Source organism: Papilio xuthus, unplaced genomic scaffold (genome assembly GCF_000836235.2).
Source record: "Papilio xuthus unplaced genomic scaffold, Pxut_1.1 DF825928.1, whole genome shotgun sequence".
NCBI classification, from domain to species: domain Eukaryota; kingdom Metazoa; phylum Arthropoda; class Insecta; order Lepidoptera; family Papilionidae; genus Papilio; species Papilio xuthus.
The window spans coordinates 475109-491321 of record NW_013532721.1 but is presented as its reverse complement, the minus strand read 5'-3'; the positions used below and the strand labels follow the sequence as shown (position 1 = coordinate 491321).

The 16213-nt window shown below is 34.4% G+C and overlaps 2 protein-coding genes across 3 annotated transcripts; one reads left to right on the top strand and one right to left on the bottom strand.

Moving 5' to 3' along the window:
• Positions 1 to 20: 20 nt before the first annotated feature.
• On the bottom strand, positions 21 to 11134 carry LOC106125022 (uncharacterized). The gene is made up of 14 exons (XM_013322110.1): positions 10821 to 11134; positions 9998 to 10095; positions 9112 to 9200; positions 8513 to 8665; positions 6793 to 6932; positions 5104 to 5229; positions 4817 to 4908; positions 4634 to 4727; positions 4330 to 4486; positions 3907 to 4078; positions 3607 to 3829; positions 3428 to 3520; positions 3191 to 3338; positions 21 to 2915 (listed from the first exon to the last, which is right to left on the bottom strand). The coding sequence occupies exons 1-14, from the start codon at positions 11013 to 11015 to the stop codon at positions 169 to 171; spliced, it is 4527 nt and encodes a 1508-aa protein (XP_013177564.1). The 5' UTR covers positions 11016 to 11134; the 3' UTR covers positions 21 to 168.
• A 917-nt stretch (positions 11135 to 12051) lies between these two features.
• On the top strand, positions 12052 to 14355 carry LOC106125230 (UPF0691 protein C9orf116). 2 transcript variants are annotated; one of them, XM_013322339.1, is made up of 3 exons: positions 12052 to 12307; positions 13043 to 13129; positions 14055 to 14355. In XM_013322339.1, exons 1-3 carry the CDS (start codon positions 12145 to 12147, stop codon positions 14177 to 14179), a joined length of 375 nt encoding a protein of 124 aa, XP_013177793.1. In that variant the 5' UTR covers positions 12052 to 12144; the 3' UTR covers positions 14180 to 14355. The 2 variants fall into 2 exon arrangements, with proteins under 2 accessions (XP_013177793.1, XP_013177794.1); XM_013322340.1 differs by lacking the exon at positions 14055 to 14355 and adding an exon at positions 13411 to 13677.
• Positions 14356 to 16213: the final 1858 nt, after the last annotated feature.

The following is a 16213-nucleotide window of genomic DNA, read 5'->3' as shown; positions in this document are numbered from 1 at the left end:
TTATTAAACATGATCAGTAAAAATATATTTAACAAAAGTTTAAGTATAAAATCCAAAATGTTACGACTTCTAAAAGATAATTTAAATTCATAACAACAAAAATATATTTACAAAACACATTTAGCAAAAATTCTTTAAACGATTTAAGAAAGTGATAAAAATCTTGTTTTATTTTTGCGGAGAACCAATAGTTTCCCTAGGATACATACCTAATCTTACTCCTAACTCCTTAGGTAACCTTGTTGAATGTCTTGTAGGAAATGGATGATATGAACCAGTCGATGGACTACGCGGGTAAGATAGAGACGATAACGTTTCGGTCTCGACTAGAGATGTAATTGCACTACAAGTATCATCTGAATCCATTCTGGTCTTTTCACTTTTTTCAGTGTAATCATTTTGATGAGTTGGTGTATCTCGATTTGGAAATATTTTGGGAGATATTGGTGTAGATATCTGGTCTAATGATGTTATCTGGCATAATGTATCGCTCGAATTGCTTTTAGCTTCTATTGGCGAATCATCATCTATTGAAGGTTCACATGTTAAACTAATAGAGGAGGTGACTACATTAGAAAAATCAGTTACTTGACTGCTATCACTTTTTATTATGTTTTCACTTTGTTTTGAAACTTTGTCACTTGTTTTACTACAAATGTCACTAGCTCTACTTAGAAGGTCACTGTATTTACTTGAAAAACTGTAATTGTAGTCATCAGAAGTGAAGCGACGTTCGTAAGGAGACATATCCTTAGAGGCTGTCGAAGGTAATGTAACTGACGTCTTTGTGTCTCCAGAAAAGGAATGCCGCGTCCACCGTAATTCCCCTGTTAAATCCTGGGAAAAAGTATGTTTAATGGGTGAATTACCTTTCTTAGTTCGAAAAGTATCATAATTACATTCAGATTTTTCTGAAAAGTTTTTAAACTCACACTTAGCCAAAAACCCTTTGTTCTCCCAACCGTATAAATCAGTTTTATTACCAAGACATTCACTACTAGGGGTTCTGTTACTTTTAACATTTAGTTCTTCATTTCTATTTAAAACGTTTCGCAATTCTAATGAAAAAGGGTCGTCTATCGAAATTGGCCTCGTTCTCTGGAAATCATTTCTTTCAGTAGTTTCTATCTTAGGGTGTCTTTTTATGCATCCAATTAAAGAATCAGATGTTGATTCTTTTAGTAGCGGAGATTCGATTTGCTTATTATCTGTGACTTTTTCATTAACCAACGGAGTTACATTTTCATGTTTGTTTATTAAATCGTCACTGTTTTTCTTTGCTTGGTTTTGACTAGCACTTATGTTTTGTTTTGTTAGAATACGACTTAAGATTTGAGAATTTTCTTGAATTATTTGTAGGGCTCTTTCACTGTTTTTTCTACCACATCTAATAAAATGTTCTTTTGGTGAAACTTCATCAGTTACTTTTAAAGATTTTTCTTCTGCTTTCTCCGGAGTTTTGTCTGCGATTTTTTTATTCATATTTGGACTTTCAACAGTGAATTGGTTTTTAACTTCTGGGGTTAAAATTGGACTTGGTGTTTCGTTTGTTCGAAAACTTTGACTTTGTGGTAAAGACGAAGCCCTTTCAACGTCATCTTTTAAAGTCTTTTCGTTATGATTTGTTTGAAGAGTAAGTGAGTCTGGTTTTTTGGGCTGTCGCAGTTGCCGTTTTGTAGCTCGTCGGTTAGGAATATCAGAGTTATTAGGATCGGTTACTCTAGCTCCAAAAAACTCAGGACTATGTTCGAAGTATTTGTCAATTTTGAGCGGTATTGGTGGTTCATCTTCGCTTACAATAATACTTTCTTCACCAGGGCTACGCGGTGGACTATCAAAATCTGATATATTTTTATCTGATAAGTCTATATCTGGTACAAAATTAGGATACATTGTCAAACTATCGATAATATCAGGTTGTCTTGAGTTAAACTCAATTGTTGAACTATTAAAATTGGATTCAAAATCATAAGTATAAGGCGATATACACTCGAAGTCACAATTGCATGGCGATATGTCGATTGGACTCAGTTCCGTAAAGTTCTTACTCTTTGACAAATTTGTAGGTCTTATAAATTCCCGACTTGTCGAATTTTCACCATAACCCGTTTTTGTTAATCTTTGCAATACATCGTTTCTTTCAGAATTATCATGAGACGATAAGGTTATTGATGGACTGTATGGGGTAGTAAGCTTATTACTAATATTTTCACAACTAGGAGCACTTTTTAATTTCGTTTCAAATCCATCAATATACGTACGAAGTGGTTTGCCCGCATCAGAATCAAGGTAATCGTTAATACTTTTTACAGGTTTCGTTGAAGTGGAATATTTGGCATCCTGGGTTGTTGTTTGTGTGTGAGCTTCTTGTTTTGCTACCGGCTTAGATATAGTTTTTTGTACTCTGTGTATTACTGTTGCACTTATTTTATCTTTTGAATCATCACTTTGATCTGATTCACTGACTCTTTCGTTTTCATCACATAAACTGGTGTCTGTACTTGACGCAGAATGAGATGAGTAAGTAGACGACTCGCTAGAACTTCTCGACCGTAAAGAGGCAATCATTTCGCTCGCTTCTATTTCGGACACTATAACCCCATCACCGCCTTCATCTAAATCTATAGATGCTTTTCTACTTTTATGTGATGTTCTTTCTTTTTTGATGTCTTTCCATTTAAGTGAGTTGCGTCTGTTGATAGATTTTCTGCTTTTTTCTTCTTTCCAACTGATGGTATCATTGGTCACAGCGCGTGGTTTTGCATCAGATTTCTCGTGGTTTAGCGACGAAGCCCGCGACGGCGGTATGGCTCCGGGCGGAGGACCAAGTCTGCGACCTCTCGAACTTACAATTGCACTTTTTCCTAATAAAAGGTTATTCACTGTGAGCGACGTCGGTGACGTGGGGACGCCAACTGAAATTAAATTAAAATTATATTATACATTTATAATTACCATGATGTAAATAATTTTAATTATCCGGTAACGATGGCGATAGTTTTCATAACGTCTTTATTATCGAGCTTATTTTGTTAAGCTTCCTATAAATATGTCTGTCTCTTATCTTAAGAGCCTTTTCTACTTACAGAGCTATCGTATAAGCAAAAGCTTAGTTTTTTAATCGATAATTCTTAACATAAACTAAGTTACAACTTTAAATTAACTTTTAATGAGCTATGATTACAAGTACCTGCAGCTTGACGAGCACAAGCGGCCGCTAAAATGACATGAGCTTGCCTTTGCCGCTCTCGGAGTCTGGCATACTGACGTTTTAGCGCTCCGATGTCCAGAGATAGCCGGTCGCCTGCGCCTGACCTCTCTTCACGTCGTGGTTTCACCTGCAATATACAAAAACCATGGTGAAAACGTTAATGTATTAAAAACTGTGATTATGGTATTACAAAAAAATATTTATAGTGGATATTACCGTTGCTAGGGCCATTTTATTTCCTTCGTCACTGGAATCGCCTTCGTCTTCCGAATAAAACAATCGTAAGCCACGTTTCGTCATTGATTGCACCTGGAAAAATAAAATATGAACTACTTAACAATCAATGCACATAGTATATATGAAACAATGCAGGTATTATCGGTATAGGTTTTTACCGCTGACTGTAAAGGTGGATGGTAAATTGGTGCAGAGGTAGGAGCAGGCGGCGCGGGGGGAGCTACCCGGTATCGGTGCAGACTGCGCAGGCGCGGCAGCTCGGGCGCGGGCCCAAGCGCCACCACGCGCGCCACTAGCGCCTCACCCGCCGCCCACACTGCACCCACTCCGCCTCCCATGCAGCTGTAGAACTCGTCTGCCGAACGAGCTGATAGAATGCGACTGAAACAAGAGATCATAAACAATAAAGTGCTTCATCACTATTGCAGATTACTGTGTTGTTGAAGCAACGCACTCACTCTTGTAGCATGTCCCATATGGCAAGTGCCGTGAGCAACAGCACCTCGTTACCATCCAGCAGAATCAGGTCCCAAATTCTCAGTAGCGACTCTCGCGGCAACCACGTCGCGTACAAAGTCAGGAACCACTGCATTGTGAAAACATCCGGCAAGGGCGGTTCTATGCCACCACCTGGAATATATATGTAAAATCATTTTGATATCCAATTTCATTGAAGCTTATGTTCTTTCATTTTCAATAGTAGACCTAACTTTTCGCAGAAGACTTTAGATCGACCAGAAATTACACACTTACAATGTTATCAAAGACTAAACAGGCGCTTATGTTTTTTCTCCTTTACCATCGCCTACATTACCAATAACAATCATGCGATGCAATTCTCTTTCCGCGTACGTCTAATCGTAAGTTTAGGAGATATTTACCATCTGATATTTTCTGTAGGTAGTCCATATGGTTAGCAAGTCTTGGTAGCCGCAGTCTGAGCAGGTCGCGGAAGGCGGCCATGTCCGCCGACAGCCCCCGCAGGTCATCCGCGAAGTAGCCCTCCGGCAGCACTGCCTCTACTAAATATATCATAACCTAGAACAAAAGGAATATTATTGTTCCAACAGTTCAAATCAAAAATATAATATTAACATAGCGACGAGTATGATTTTTTTTTGTGGCAGTTTCAATGCCTGCAAAAGAAGAACACTTCGCCATTTTTAGATAGGATGGAAAAATTACCTTTAAAGCGTCGGATTCTGATTTTTCCATTACTTCTAAAATTATAGCTGCTAACATATTGAAGCCTTGACAATATCCTACATCCTTATTCCACCTGCAAGGTCAAAACAGAATATTCTTCAATACTTAAAAGCGTAATTCTCTAGATAATATTATAAACATCAAAGGTAAAAACAAAATTACCTAGCGTACGCTAATAAAACTCTTCTAAGCATTGCTTGATTTTCTCGACCTTCAGTTCCACAAAAAAGTGAGCAACCGGTGCGATGTAAATCCTGTAATGTGATAAAAACATAAGATAAAGAACAAACCATCGAAATTATAATCACTCCTAGTTTTAATTGTTTAAAATTTACGAAAAGGAATTTTAGCACATCGTGGAGAAGAAAGAAGAAGCTGTCTTGATATTCTGATTGATTATACAAAAAACAGATATGTAATACAGTAATGGGTAATTTTTCTGTGTTTACCTTTAGGATCTGCGCGCCTAGTTCAGTATCATCGGGCTGGGCGGTGCCGCGGAAGCAGGCGCGCTCTGCCGCCGGCCATTGCACGCCGCGCGACGACAGGTATCGCTCCGACAGTGTTAACCATAGCTGGTAATAACAAAAATATTTTATCGCTATAACGGTAATTAATCTACACTTCTCGAGGTTTAGTCCAAATGAGTCATCCATAAGAACTTTTACCAAATGCTCAAGTTATCTTAGGAAAACTATCCGTTGTTATCAACGGTACACGATGTTGGGTACCCTAACAGATGTATATTTTCACGTGAGCCTTTATATTTATATTTTTATACAGATATATTTTATTATAAGAATAACAAATGATCAAGACTTCGCTTTGATTTGGGCAATTAAGTGAGAAGAGCTGTCATCTAAAGGGTTCTTAAATGAAAGAGGGTCAACAGGGTCGTAGCTACTTACAGATTTTTTTTATGACAAAGAGTTTCCGAGTGTCTCGGTTACCTTCAAAATTGTATTTGTCTTTTTGGCCAACTTCGCAGTTTACAACTATATTATTATAGAATTTCAGAAAATAATTTTAGATTGTCTCTTAGCAGCAATAAAAACTGGCTTCTAGGAACTGAGTAATTACTGGTAGGTTAATTTCTAAATGGATACGCAAAAATAAGTATGTACTAATATGTGAGTTAACATTTTATTAAAAAAATATACTCCCTAAAACCTTTCAAATTCACTTAGTATAATAATAAACGTCAATAACATTTTTTCACGTTTCAAATAGAATATTTATAAATGAAGAAATAGTCTATAGTTAACTTTCTTAAGCTTTTACGTCAAACAACTTTGTTGTTTGCACGACTTCAGGTATTTTTGTTTTCGTACAATGTGACTGAAGTTGAGAAAGATCGATGTTGACCTTTCAAGTTTTAAATCGAGGAGAAACTCTGTAGGTCCTTAAAGTCTGATTTAAACAGTTGTACGTAAGAATTTTATAAGTAGCAATGAATCAAAAATGATGAGTACTAACAGTTTTTAGTTTAATGCTTCAAATTAAAAACATACTGGCAACGATCGAAAATCGATACTGACAACCATAAAAAAGTAATCGGTGATTGAGGACAAAATATAATAATTAAAAAATCCCGATAAAACTTTTATCTGGTTTGTTAATGTACAAGTGACGTAACATTGGTTGGTGATGCGAAACACTTGATCCACCAAAAGCTATCGTCGCATAAAGATAAAGCAGACTGTGGCCACTTGCATGTCATATTCTCTGATAATATTCAACATAATGATCTAATATGTGATACGTGGGCGTCAAGCCGACGCGCCGTCGACTAGACAGGGCCTTACAATAGATGACATGATACGCAAACGATAAAGACGCTAATTTCAGTCTACGATATTCCTTTTATTACATATGATAGTCTGATGACATAGCGTCATAGCCATATTACCAGCTAAAAGGTTTACTAAAATCTGAACGATCGAAAACACGCCAAATACGCGCGAAAAACTTTACCATCTTAGGGATAGTGTTATTAAAAACAGGAGAAAAGGGTAGGATTTGAAAAAGTCTTCTGTTGTAAGTCTTCCTTATTTATGTATTCTTTACTTCCTAAGTCAAACCACTCCTTTCTCTATTTCTGTTCTGTTGTACATGGCATAAACGAATAGTATGATTACCTTTCTCCGAAAGTGCTGTGGAACTCCAGCTGGGAGTCGGGCGACCAGTTTCATCGCGTGCAGCCATTCTGAAAATCCCCCCTCACCGGGGCCCTCACTGCCACTCGGCGTCAAGCCAAATCGCGCGTTCGAGTCCCCAGCTAATAACCAAAAATGTTAGTCGAAGTATAAACAATCAATGCTTTAAATTTAGTATGCAATGAAATTCCTATTAACATTCTCAGCTTTAAAGAAAAGAATATATAATCGTAAAACTTTAAATAGAAAATTGCCAAGGCCTAAGTTGTATCGTAAAAAACGTTCGCGTACATAAAATCCCGGATAAATGCAAATACATCAAACAAAAGGTTATTGTTGTTAGGCAACATTCGTACGTGTAAACAAGATCTACTTTTATATTAAATTTATCACCGCAAGGGTTTCTTAATCCAATTTACTTACCGTAAATCAAAATCAGATGTATTTAAATCAAACATTGGAATTAAATTACTCTGGCATGGCCGCTAATCATAAACTCAAAGGATAAGAATGTAAGCAAACCACAAAGAAATGAGTAACCGTCTATAATTTTTGTGTTTAGCGTCTAAATATCTGTACCTGAATTGGGCCGCGACGAACCGGCCAAGTTCCTGAGGGAATTTAGGATAGCACTCATCTGTCCAGCGCGGGGAGCACAACATTTGACAATAAATGCATATTACTGCACTAAGCACTAGTTAATGATTTGACATTACTTCGACGCAGTCACACTGCGGGTAAACACACAATGTAATGACTATGACGGTCTTTCACCAAGGAAATAAGTGAATAAGTCGATAAATATATAACAAAATCATTAGAAAAAAATCGTGAATTTAAATATATTTTGTACATATCTTCAGAAAGTTCGACACCGCATATTCGACCAGCTGATGCGATGTTTACTGGGGAAGTCGCGAAAGGAAGCGCCGGGGCTGGCCACCCTGTACTATAATATCGCACGGATGTTTTAAACGGAATCGATGGTAGGACAGCAGCGATGCCAGAGTGAAGTGGAGCGCCGATAAAAGGTGTCATGGTAGGGCCCTCCGAGCATGCGCCATCGGTTTCATTATAGGCGCTAGTGTGTGTCGCATATCGATTTCGTGCTCCTGTGTACGTCAGTTTCAGACATAGATAGCTCGCTAAGTAGCCCCAAGCTTACTTACATGTGCGTAATGTTATTTTAAGCTTCATTGAATAGAATTGCTCGAGTCTATTTCTGTCCTTGATAAGATAGTTTTTAGTTAGATTTTATTTACTGTATACTCTACTTTTTAATTTCAAAAACTGGAATGTAGTAGCAAAAAAGACATAAGCAATTATTGCTACGATCAAAATAGTTAAATTTTTAGTTAATTTAATTCTTTACGTGTAAAATAAAATACCACAAGTCGCCAATACGATAGATGAATCGTGGGTTTCTGAAACCAAAATCCTTTTTAACTTATTTTTATCTCTGTTTTGTCAAAAATAATGATAGGGATGACGATATGTTTTATGCAGACATTTTGATCTGAGAAACCAACGGTAGCTGTGTGATGTTTCAGTGCCCATGTGGCACTAAAGAATATTATTAACGATGACTAACTATTGTACTATAACTGAGATATTTAAAAAGTTAAGTTATATATATAACAATCGATCTAAAATTAAAAACACTGGCAGTTAAGAAACCACTGATAAAAGAAGTATAACATACTAATATGCCTCAGTAAAACAGTAAACGCTGCACATAATTTCTTCTGTTCCCGTTTTAGACGGTCCCGTGCCCGTAGACATTTAGCAAGCCTCTCTCCGGCTGCTGAGAATCTTCTCATCAATTCATCTAATTGATCTTGCAGCTCTTCTTTCCCTATCAATAAAAACAAAACAATGTTAATTCAGTCTTTCAAGGGATGTTGTAGCTCTTTTAGCTTTATTAGTTGACCCATATTTGGTAGCTGCGATTATTGGCTTAAAGATTCAGAGTATTTAAGATAACGTGAATTAATAGGCAACACTGCCAGAGCATCTGTAGTTTCTATACTGTGGTCCTGCCGCTTATTGACCCCCTTTTCGTATACAAAAACAATTATTTACATACAACTTATACATATTACGTTTTGTATATTTGACTGTTGCGTGTATTTACTTTAAAAATGATAATGAAAAATCTTTGTTGTTATACACAAAAAATTTAAAATTCAATGTTGCCTTGGCTTCTTAACTAGGAAGACCTGTACATAAGGAGCAAAGTATCTGTACGTAAGCACTATGAAGTGGCAGTATCAATTTTGATAAGTAATATGATTAAATTACCTAAATCTTCAAGATAAATACGTTCAATAACATCTGTTTGATCGTCACAATTAGAATGAGATGATGCTATTGATGCTGCGGTAGTCAAGCTGAAAGAAATTTAATTATTATACTTAGTTATAAATCTTACTAATATCATATATGGAAATGTATAGATGTTAAAAGATATCTTCAGATCAGCACAACGGTTCTCGATGAAATTTGACATGGATGTAGAACATTATCTAGAAGAATACTTAGGCTACAAATTAAGTTTTTTTTACGCTACAGCTATTTCTAAATAAAATACAATGCAAAATAATTCACGATACACTGACATTGAACGTAAACTTGGAAGATTCATCGTTAATTGGGTTAAGGTTACCTCATTACGGAATCGCAAGTAGAGCTGTATTTGTTTATGAGTGGCGTTGCACTCTTAGCGGGAAAATTATGCGTGTTTCCAATTAACCGTTTCTATTGTTCAAAAACATGTCTGTATTTCATAAATAATAAGATGTTTGTATTTGGTAGTAAATAGGTGATAGGTGAAATTGTTCCATTCATAATCCACATTTGGCTATTAAATTATTCAAACTTTCGTGAGACATTATACTAAACTTAAACTTGAATAACAACACCACCGACGCTTTGGTATCAACATCGCCGACGACGCCGGCGCAACCCGCGCCCCCCGCCCCTCAAGACGCGCCCTAAGAGCGCAAGCGCGCAGTGAGCGACGGGCCGTGTCCGCGAAATAATACCAGTACCACTCATCCTGATGAAGGGCCCCCGATGGGCTCGAAACTAGTCGGTGCCGCCACCGGACAAATATACGTGAGTGTTTAGCCGTGGTTATATACCACATTTGGCTGTTCATTATGATCTTAACCACCATCTTACATACCTTTGACTGTATCCTACGACGCTATTTCTACTCCATTCACGTTGATCTGTATATAGTTCGTCAAGTAATTTTTCAACAAGCTCTTTAACGTCTGGTTTCTATAATTTTTAAAAGAAAATCATTATTTAGATTATATAAACGTATTTAAATAAGTCTGAAAGTATAGATTTTAATTTCACACTTCGTACGGCCCTAACCTTATTAGATATTTGACAACATAAAAGTACGTAGACGAAATTATTTTTTTTTGTTGGAAGTGTGAAAATGTTTGAAACGAAAATTATGAATCTTTATGGTAACAGATTGAGCAATCATGTCCTGTAGGTCTTTATATCATTACATAATAAAGTAAACCAATATAACGTAGCTACAATAGAATAAAACTAGCCCACAAAGTAAATTGCCAATGGCTCCCACGTGTAAACATGGCCACTAGATTATGTGGGTAGTTACGAAAACACTGTCAAGGTTTTCTTAACGAATTCTTGTACTTATCTATGAATAAATTAGTTGTATTACTTAAGTTAAAACTTGAATTTATACAAAGTTTACTTAAGTTAGTTAATTTTAATTATAATTGAAATGTAAGTATATATCTCATTAATCTTACTTAATATTATAAATGCGAATGTTTGGATAGATGATGAAATGTTTGTTTGAAAGTATCTCGAAAACGGCTGTATGGATCTCGCTGAAATTTAGCATAGATGTAGAACATAGCGTGGAAGAACACATAAGCTACTAATATTTTTATTAATAATAGCACGCGGACGGAGTCGCGTGCGACAGCTAGTTAAGCATATAAATTAAAAAAGTAAAATACCTGATGTGTACTTTTTATTGGAGGAGGTGCTGGTATCTTGTGTTGCTTTTTCTGTTCAATTTTCGGAATAAGAATTTCCTTTGGTTTCTTCACTTTCGATTTCCTATTTGTATCCGGTGCATTCAACAAATCAAAATTTAACTCGTATTTCACCACTCTTAAGTTTATCGGTTCATTTATAATAATTGTTTTCATTATTGTTTATAATTTAAAGTAGTATTTTTGACAGTTATAAAAAAATAATCACGTCATAGAAATGTCGTAGTTTATGTCAGTAAAGTGACATAGTTTATTTTTAATTAAAATATATGAATTGTTGATGAAATACGTAAAGTCGGAGTTAAATATAATTAAAAACTGTTGTAATGTTGGTTGAGGAAGGCGTGCGATAGTCACCCACACGTTTATTCTGTGCTTGTCGTTCGTCCTGATAGCTCTGATAACGCTTTAATATATTCAAGCGAATGCATGCTCAATGAGATAAAGGTCAACGCGCAAATAAACAAACTACAGTGACAATTGCATTAAATATTGTCATCCCTTTCATTCTCTTAAACAACAGTGGATATAATGTTTTAAACAAATCTCACGGCGGCAAAGAATTTTTAAGTAAAGCATTTTTTAATATAATAAGGGAGAAAGAAATTACATCTTTAACTGGTCTTGAGGTAAGATATTAATGAGGTATGTAGCCTCAACTTCTTTAAAAGTACTTTACAAAGTACGATATCTTTCTTGAAACCAATTTAAATTACAAGATTGTTATGTTATTTACAGTGGTATTAAAATAGATTAGAAAAAGTAATCACAGATTGTGGACTGTAATTCAAAAGTATTAAGTATTTTCTGAATCCGAATTTGAAATATTTGTTTTGTGAAATAATGTGTTTAATGTGCGTTGTTCCTTAAAGCTTAAGTGTTGACAAAGTACATACCATGCTTCCGATATTGTAACTCGTTTTAAACAGAATTATGGTTAATAATGCTAGAGCATTTATTTCTATTTCCGTTAACCTAAATAATTTCGTTGTTGTGCATAGAACATTTTTTAACGTTACCTGTTGATATATGCACTTATTAAAATTTCGTTGTCTTCGTTAAGTCTATTAGATAATTTTATTTTTATTTATTTGTGTTTGGAAAGTATTAAGTTTTAACTATCCATGCCAAGTCAATGGTAAAAAAAAATCTATGGAGACTGTTGTCAAGGAAACAGACATTATTTGTCGGACATTTTTGTGTCAACGAGTGCCCTGGAGAATTCTTTTATTTAAACCACAAGTCTTTATATCTTTAACATAACAATCATTTATTCTTTCTAATAATGAGTGGTGGTCAATTGGCAATAGCTGATAAACCGGAAGGGGGTTATTGTTCAGCGACTTGTATCGACAAAGTTTGCTTACAAAACGAAATCAATAAACCTGAAATAAAAACATCTGATTTGTACGCAACCTGTAATCTACCGAAGAGATTTGAACACCCTCGTAAGTACAAATATGTAGATCTTAAATCGAAGAAAACGAACACACCCAAGATTTCAAAACACCATTTATATCTAAACTAGCTGTCGCCCGCGACTCCGTCCGCGCGGGATTAAAAATAATTGTTGGCCGATTCTCAGACCTACTCAATATGCTCATAAAATTTCATGAGAATCGGTCAAGCCGTTTCGGAGGAGTATGTGAACGAAAATTGTGACACGTGAATTTTATATATAAGATATCGTAATCAAGTAGATATAATAATTATGTAAGGAATCTAATCAATAGGAAAAGATGTGAATTGTGTTATGTAAAGTGTGATTAACTTGTGATGCATGCTAATCAATACATTTTACCCGCATGTAATGGTAAGTAAGGCAAGAGTCAACGACACATCACCCGTATTTAATAAAATTATAAACTCCGCTGAAGGGTAAGGACAGGTTAAAAATTTACATTCTTAACGTCATTTTCAGTAAAAATGTCTCAGTGGTCGTATAGCCTTCGATTATGTTATGCCTAAATTATAAGTACTCTTATACTAATTTCTACAAACCTTTTTTTGTACTCTGTACCAATGTAACACTTCCATGACATCCTATATGTGTTCTCATCACAAATTGCGGCATTTATCTTCATACAATATGAATAAGACTAACTTTAAGTTATTAAGGTAGAGATATATATGAGTAAATTTTTGCGTCTAAGGAGGTAAAATTTTAATATCTTTGTCAACAGATTGGTTCAATGGCTACGGATGTCAGAAGAGCAACCAACATCCATTGTATCGTACTACGTCCAGCGAGTACGGATGGTATCCACCTGGTAAGTATTTCAATATGCAAATTTAATTCTTTCGCGTAAAGTTTTTATTGCGACAAATAATTTAATAAAAAAAAATCGTTCAAGAAGCTCTTGATTTAGTGAATCGGCAAGATAACCTTAAATATTTTTAATTTTCATTTAACAATTTCTTGAGAATATTTTCGTGGCAAAAAACGATGTTGGTTTATTATTAAAGTTTTCATGTGTTTATATAAAGTGATTGATAATGATAAAAACCAGAAACCTGAATTACCAAAAACCAAGACTGCTACTTTTTTTAGGTATTCATTCCGTGCCTGCATCTTACTTCCCGAAGACTCAGGACTTTTCCAACATTATGGCTGTGTCAGGAATGTACCGAAACTATTCTTTGAACATGTGAATGAAGCTTTGCTAAGAATTTCAGTTATTTAAACATTTAATTGGATCGTTTTAAGAATATTTTATTATAAGTTATATTCTATATAAGATTGTATTTTAATTTTACGTTATTTTTTTGTCGCATTGTAACAAGCACGCTTTGGCCGAGCTACGGAAGTAAAGGTAGTAACGGTTTAAGTCACGTCAAAGTTATTTCCATAAAACGTTTGTTATTTCTTGCAGAATTAGTATTAGTAATAAATTATGAAATAAATAAAGTTAAAAACCGGATCGATGCGTTTTATTTTATGGAAATTATATATCAATTCTTTTGGTGAAAATTGATGAAGGAGGCTGTGATATAATCGTCAATAGTACTCGTACTTACTAAGTTTCTTACTAGTAGTAGTTTAAAATGAATACTTACAATTTTCTCGATGAATTCCCAATTGTTTACTTTAGTATATCTCGGAACCTTTCTTTTATTTCTTGTAAAATTATGAAACTGGGTCTCGACTGGTATTGACCAGTACTGACTGGTACTGACTAGTAATGATTGTTGCAGGAGTGCACTCAGTAACTTCGGTGTTCCACCCCGCCGGTCAGAAGTTTACGAACCATCTTTCGGCCGCCGGTATGTATCGCAACTACAGCCTCAACACTGGAATGGATCCTGTAGGGTACCCGTAAAATTACGACAAATATTTGTAATACTGTTAAACTTTTTGACATTATTGACATTCGTTTTAATATTACTTTAATTTTTAACTAAATTTTAGAATATTATACTAATGTTTGGATAAAGTAACTTGAGGATTATTAATACTTTCGATTTTTAATAATGTTATTTCTAACTAAACTTTAAATTATGGATTTAAAATACTTATGTATGTATAAAATTTGATATTTAATTAAGATATATTTTTAATTTAATAGAAAATTATACTTCCGTTTGAATAAAGTTACTTGTTATAATGTTATTATTCTTTTTTTGCAATTTATTTTATGCCAGCACCATTTCCAAGTTTTTATTTAGTGTAAAAATAAAAATCCAGTGTTATTATTGACTTACCAAAAGAGGTATTTATTATATAGATTAACATGCATTCAAATTCCATTAAAACAGTACATTCGAACGAACAAGTGTGCCACGTTTATAAATACAATTTAACTAATAACATCAAAACAAAGACAATTAAATAGTAAGATGGAATTGTTTGTAATATTTATGAATAAAATTTAATTAAATCTCTTCTACTCTCTCTCTCTCTCCCTAGCTTGCATCCCACAAGGTGGTGGGGTCAGCTTTCCCAATCCGTCTCTTCCACTTCGCTCTGTCCATGGCATCTTCTGAGACTTGGCACTCACTCATGTCTTTTATTACTACATCTTTCCATCTCGTTTCGGGTCTGCCTCTGGATCTGCGACCAGGGAGGGAAAGTTGTAGTGCTAAATAACCGACGTAGTCTGGCGGCCTCCTTCTTACATGACCAAAAATAAGTATATTAAAATCTCATCTACTAAAAAAGTATATTAAACATATATGATGCATTAAAACTAGAGTACAAACTGATATAAATCATTATATGTTTATAAGAATATTTATCCTTTTTTATTTTCAAACATGACACACTATTTGATTATGAGTTCAAAAGATTGATCGCGATAGGTATTCTATATAACGGTAAGTTTTCATTGACTAAATGCTGTATAAAACATTTTTTATTTTTTCAATTGCAATGACAGTGTTTTAGCAATGAAAACCTACAACTAGCAATCAATGTATTGAATTAATCGCGATTCAATCGGCATTATTATCTATGATTATATAATTTGTATAACTCGTAGCAACAACAACAACAGCGTTTATATTTAATGTTTACGTGTATAATTATCCTAACATTTAATCAACACATAATACTAAAAAAAATAAGTATATATTTGACAGAAAGTAAATAACACTAAACATAATTCAAACTCATATTTACATAACTTGTATGGTAAACGACTTCTCGTAACGATTTCCTTATCATCAAAACTACGGGTTTGTGTTGAAAACTAGCTAATAGTGCATTTACATCTAATGACTAATTCCGGTACATATGGAATAACTTCCGAACCCAATAATCTTTCAGATTTTATTCTTAACAGATATTAATGGTAATAGAAAAACCTGATCTATCGTTTAGAAGGCGATGTGTTTTGTCATTCTTCCCATATCATCATCAGCTCACTATATGTCCCCATTGTGTGTCTCGGAGCCTATCCTAAGCTAGTGGTGACTGGGTGACTTCCCATATAAAGTTATAAAAATTTTCTGAGTTTGCATATAATTGATTGATTATTGGATTCAGTCGTATGGGTACATAATATAAATATAAAAACTTAATCCAATAAAATACTGCAGTAATATTAGGTAATATTTAAACTAAGTTATAGAATCAACTTTATTATTCTATGTTTTTTTATTGATCTATTAACACACATATATTTCGTTGTAAAATCTACAATAACATTTGTTATAGAAATCGAACTTTATTACTCATCGGAAATAAAATATGTTTAACAAGAAAACATTCTCAATCTATATTTTGTTATACTTATAAAATACAATATGAAATACTCGATAAAACTACGATATTATCATATTAATGTATAGTAGGATGTATGAGAGATTAAATTTTATAACTCGAAGAGAAGCGCATGAAGAATAAATAGTTAACA

Coding starts and splice junctions, on each gene's coding strand:
- LOC106125022 (XM_013322110.1), bottom strand. CDS start 11,015: ATGAAAACAATTATTATAAATGAACCGATAAACTTAAGAGTGGTGAAA. Junction 4,909..5,103: donor TAGGCGCGCAGATCCTAAAG/GTAAACACAGAA, acceptor ATCACATTACAG/GATTTACATCGCACCGGTTG. Junction 4,487..4,633: donor CAGAATCCGACGCTTTAAAG/GTAATTTTTCCA, acceptor CTTTTGTTCTAG/GTTATGATATATTTAGTAGA.
- LOC106125230 (XM_013322339.1), top strand. CDS start 12,145: ATGAGTGGTGGTCAATTGGCAATAGCTGATAAACCGGAAGGGGGTTAT. Junction 12,308..13,042: donor GAAGAGATTTGAACACCCTC/GTAAGTACAAAT, acceptor CTTTGTCAACAG/ATTGGTTCAATGGCTACGGA. Junction 13,130..14,054: donor GTACGGATGGTATCCACCTG/GTAAGTATTTCA, acceptor TGATTGTTGCAG/GAGTGCACTCAGTAACTTCG.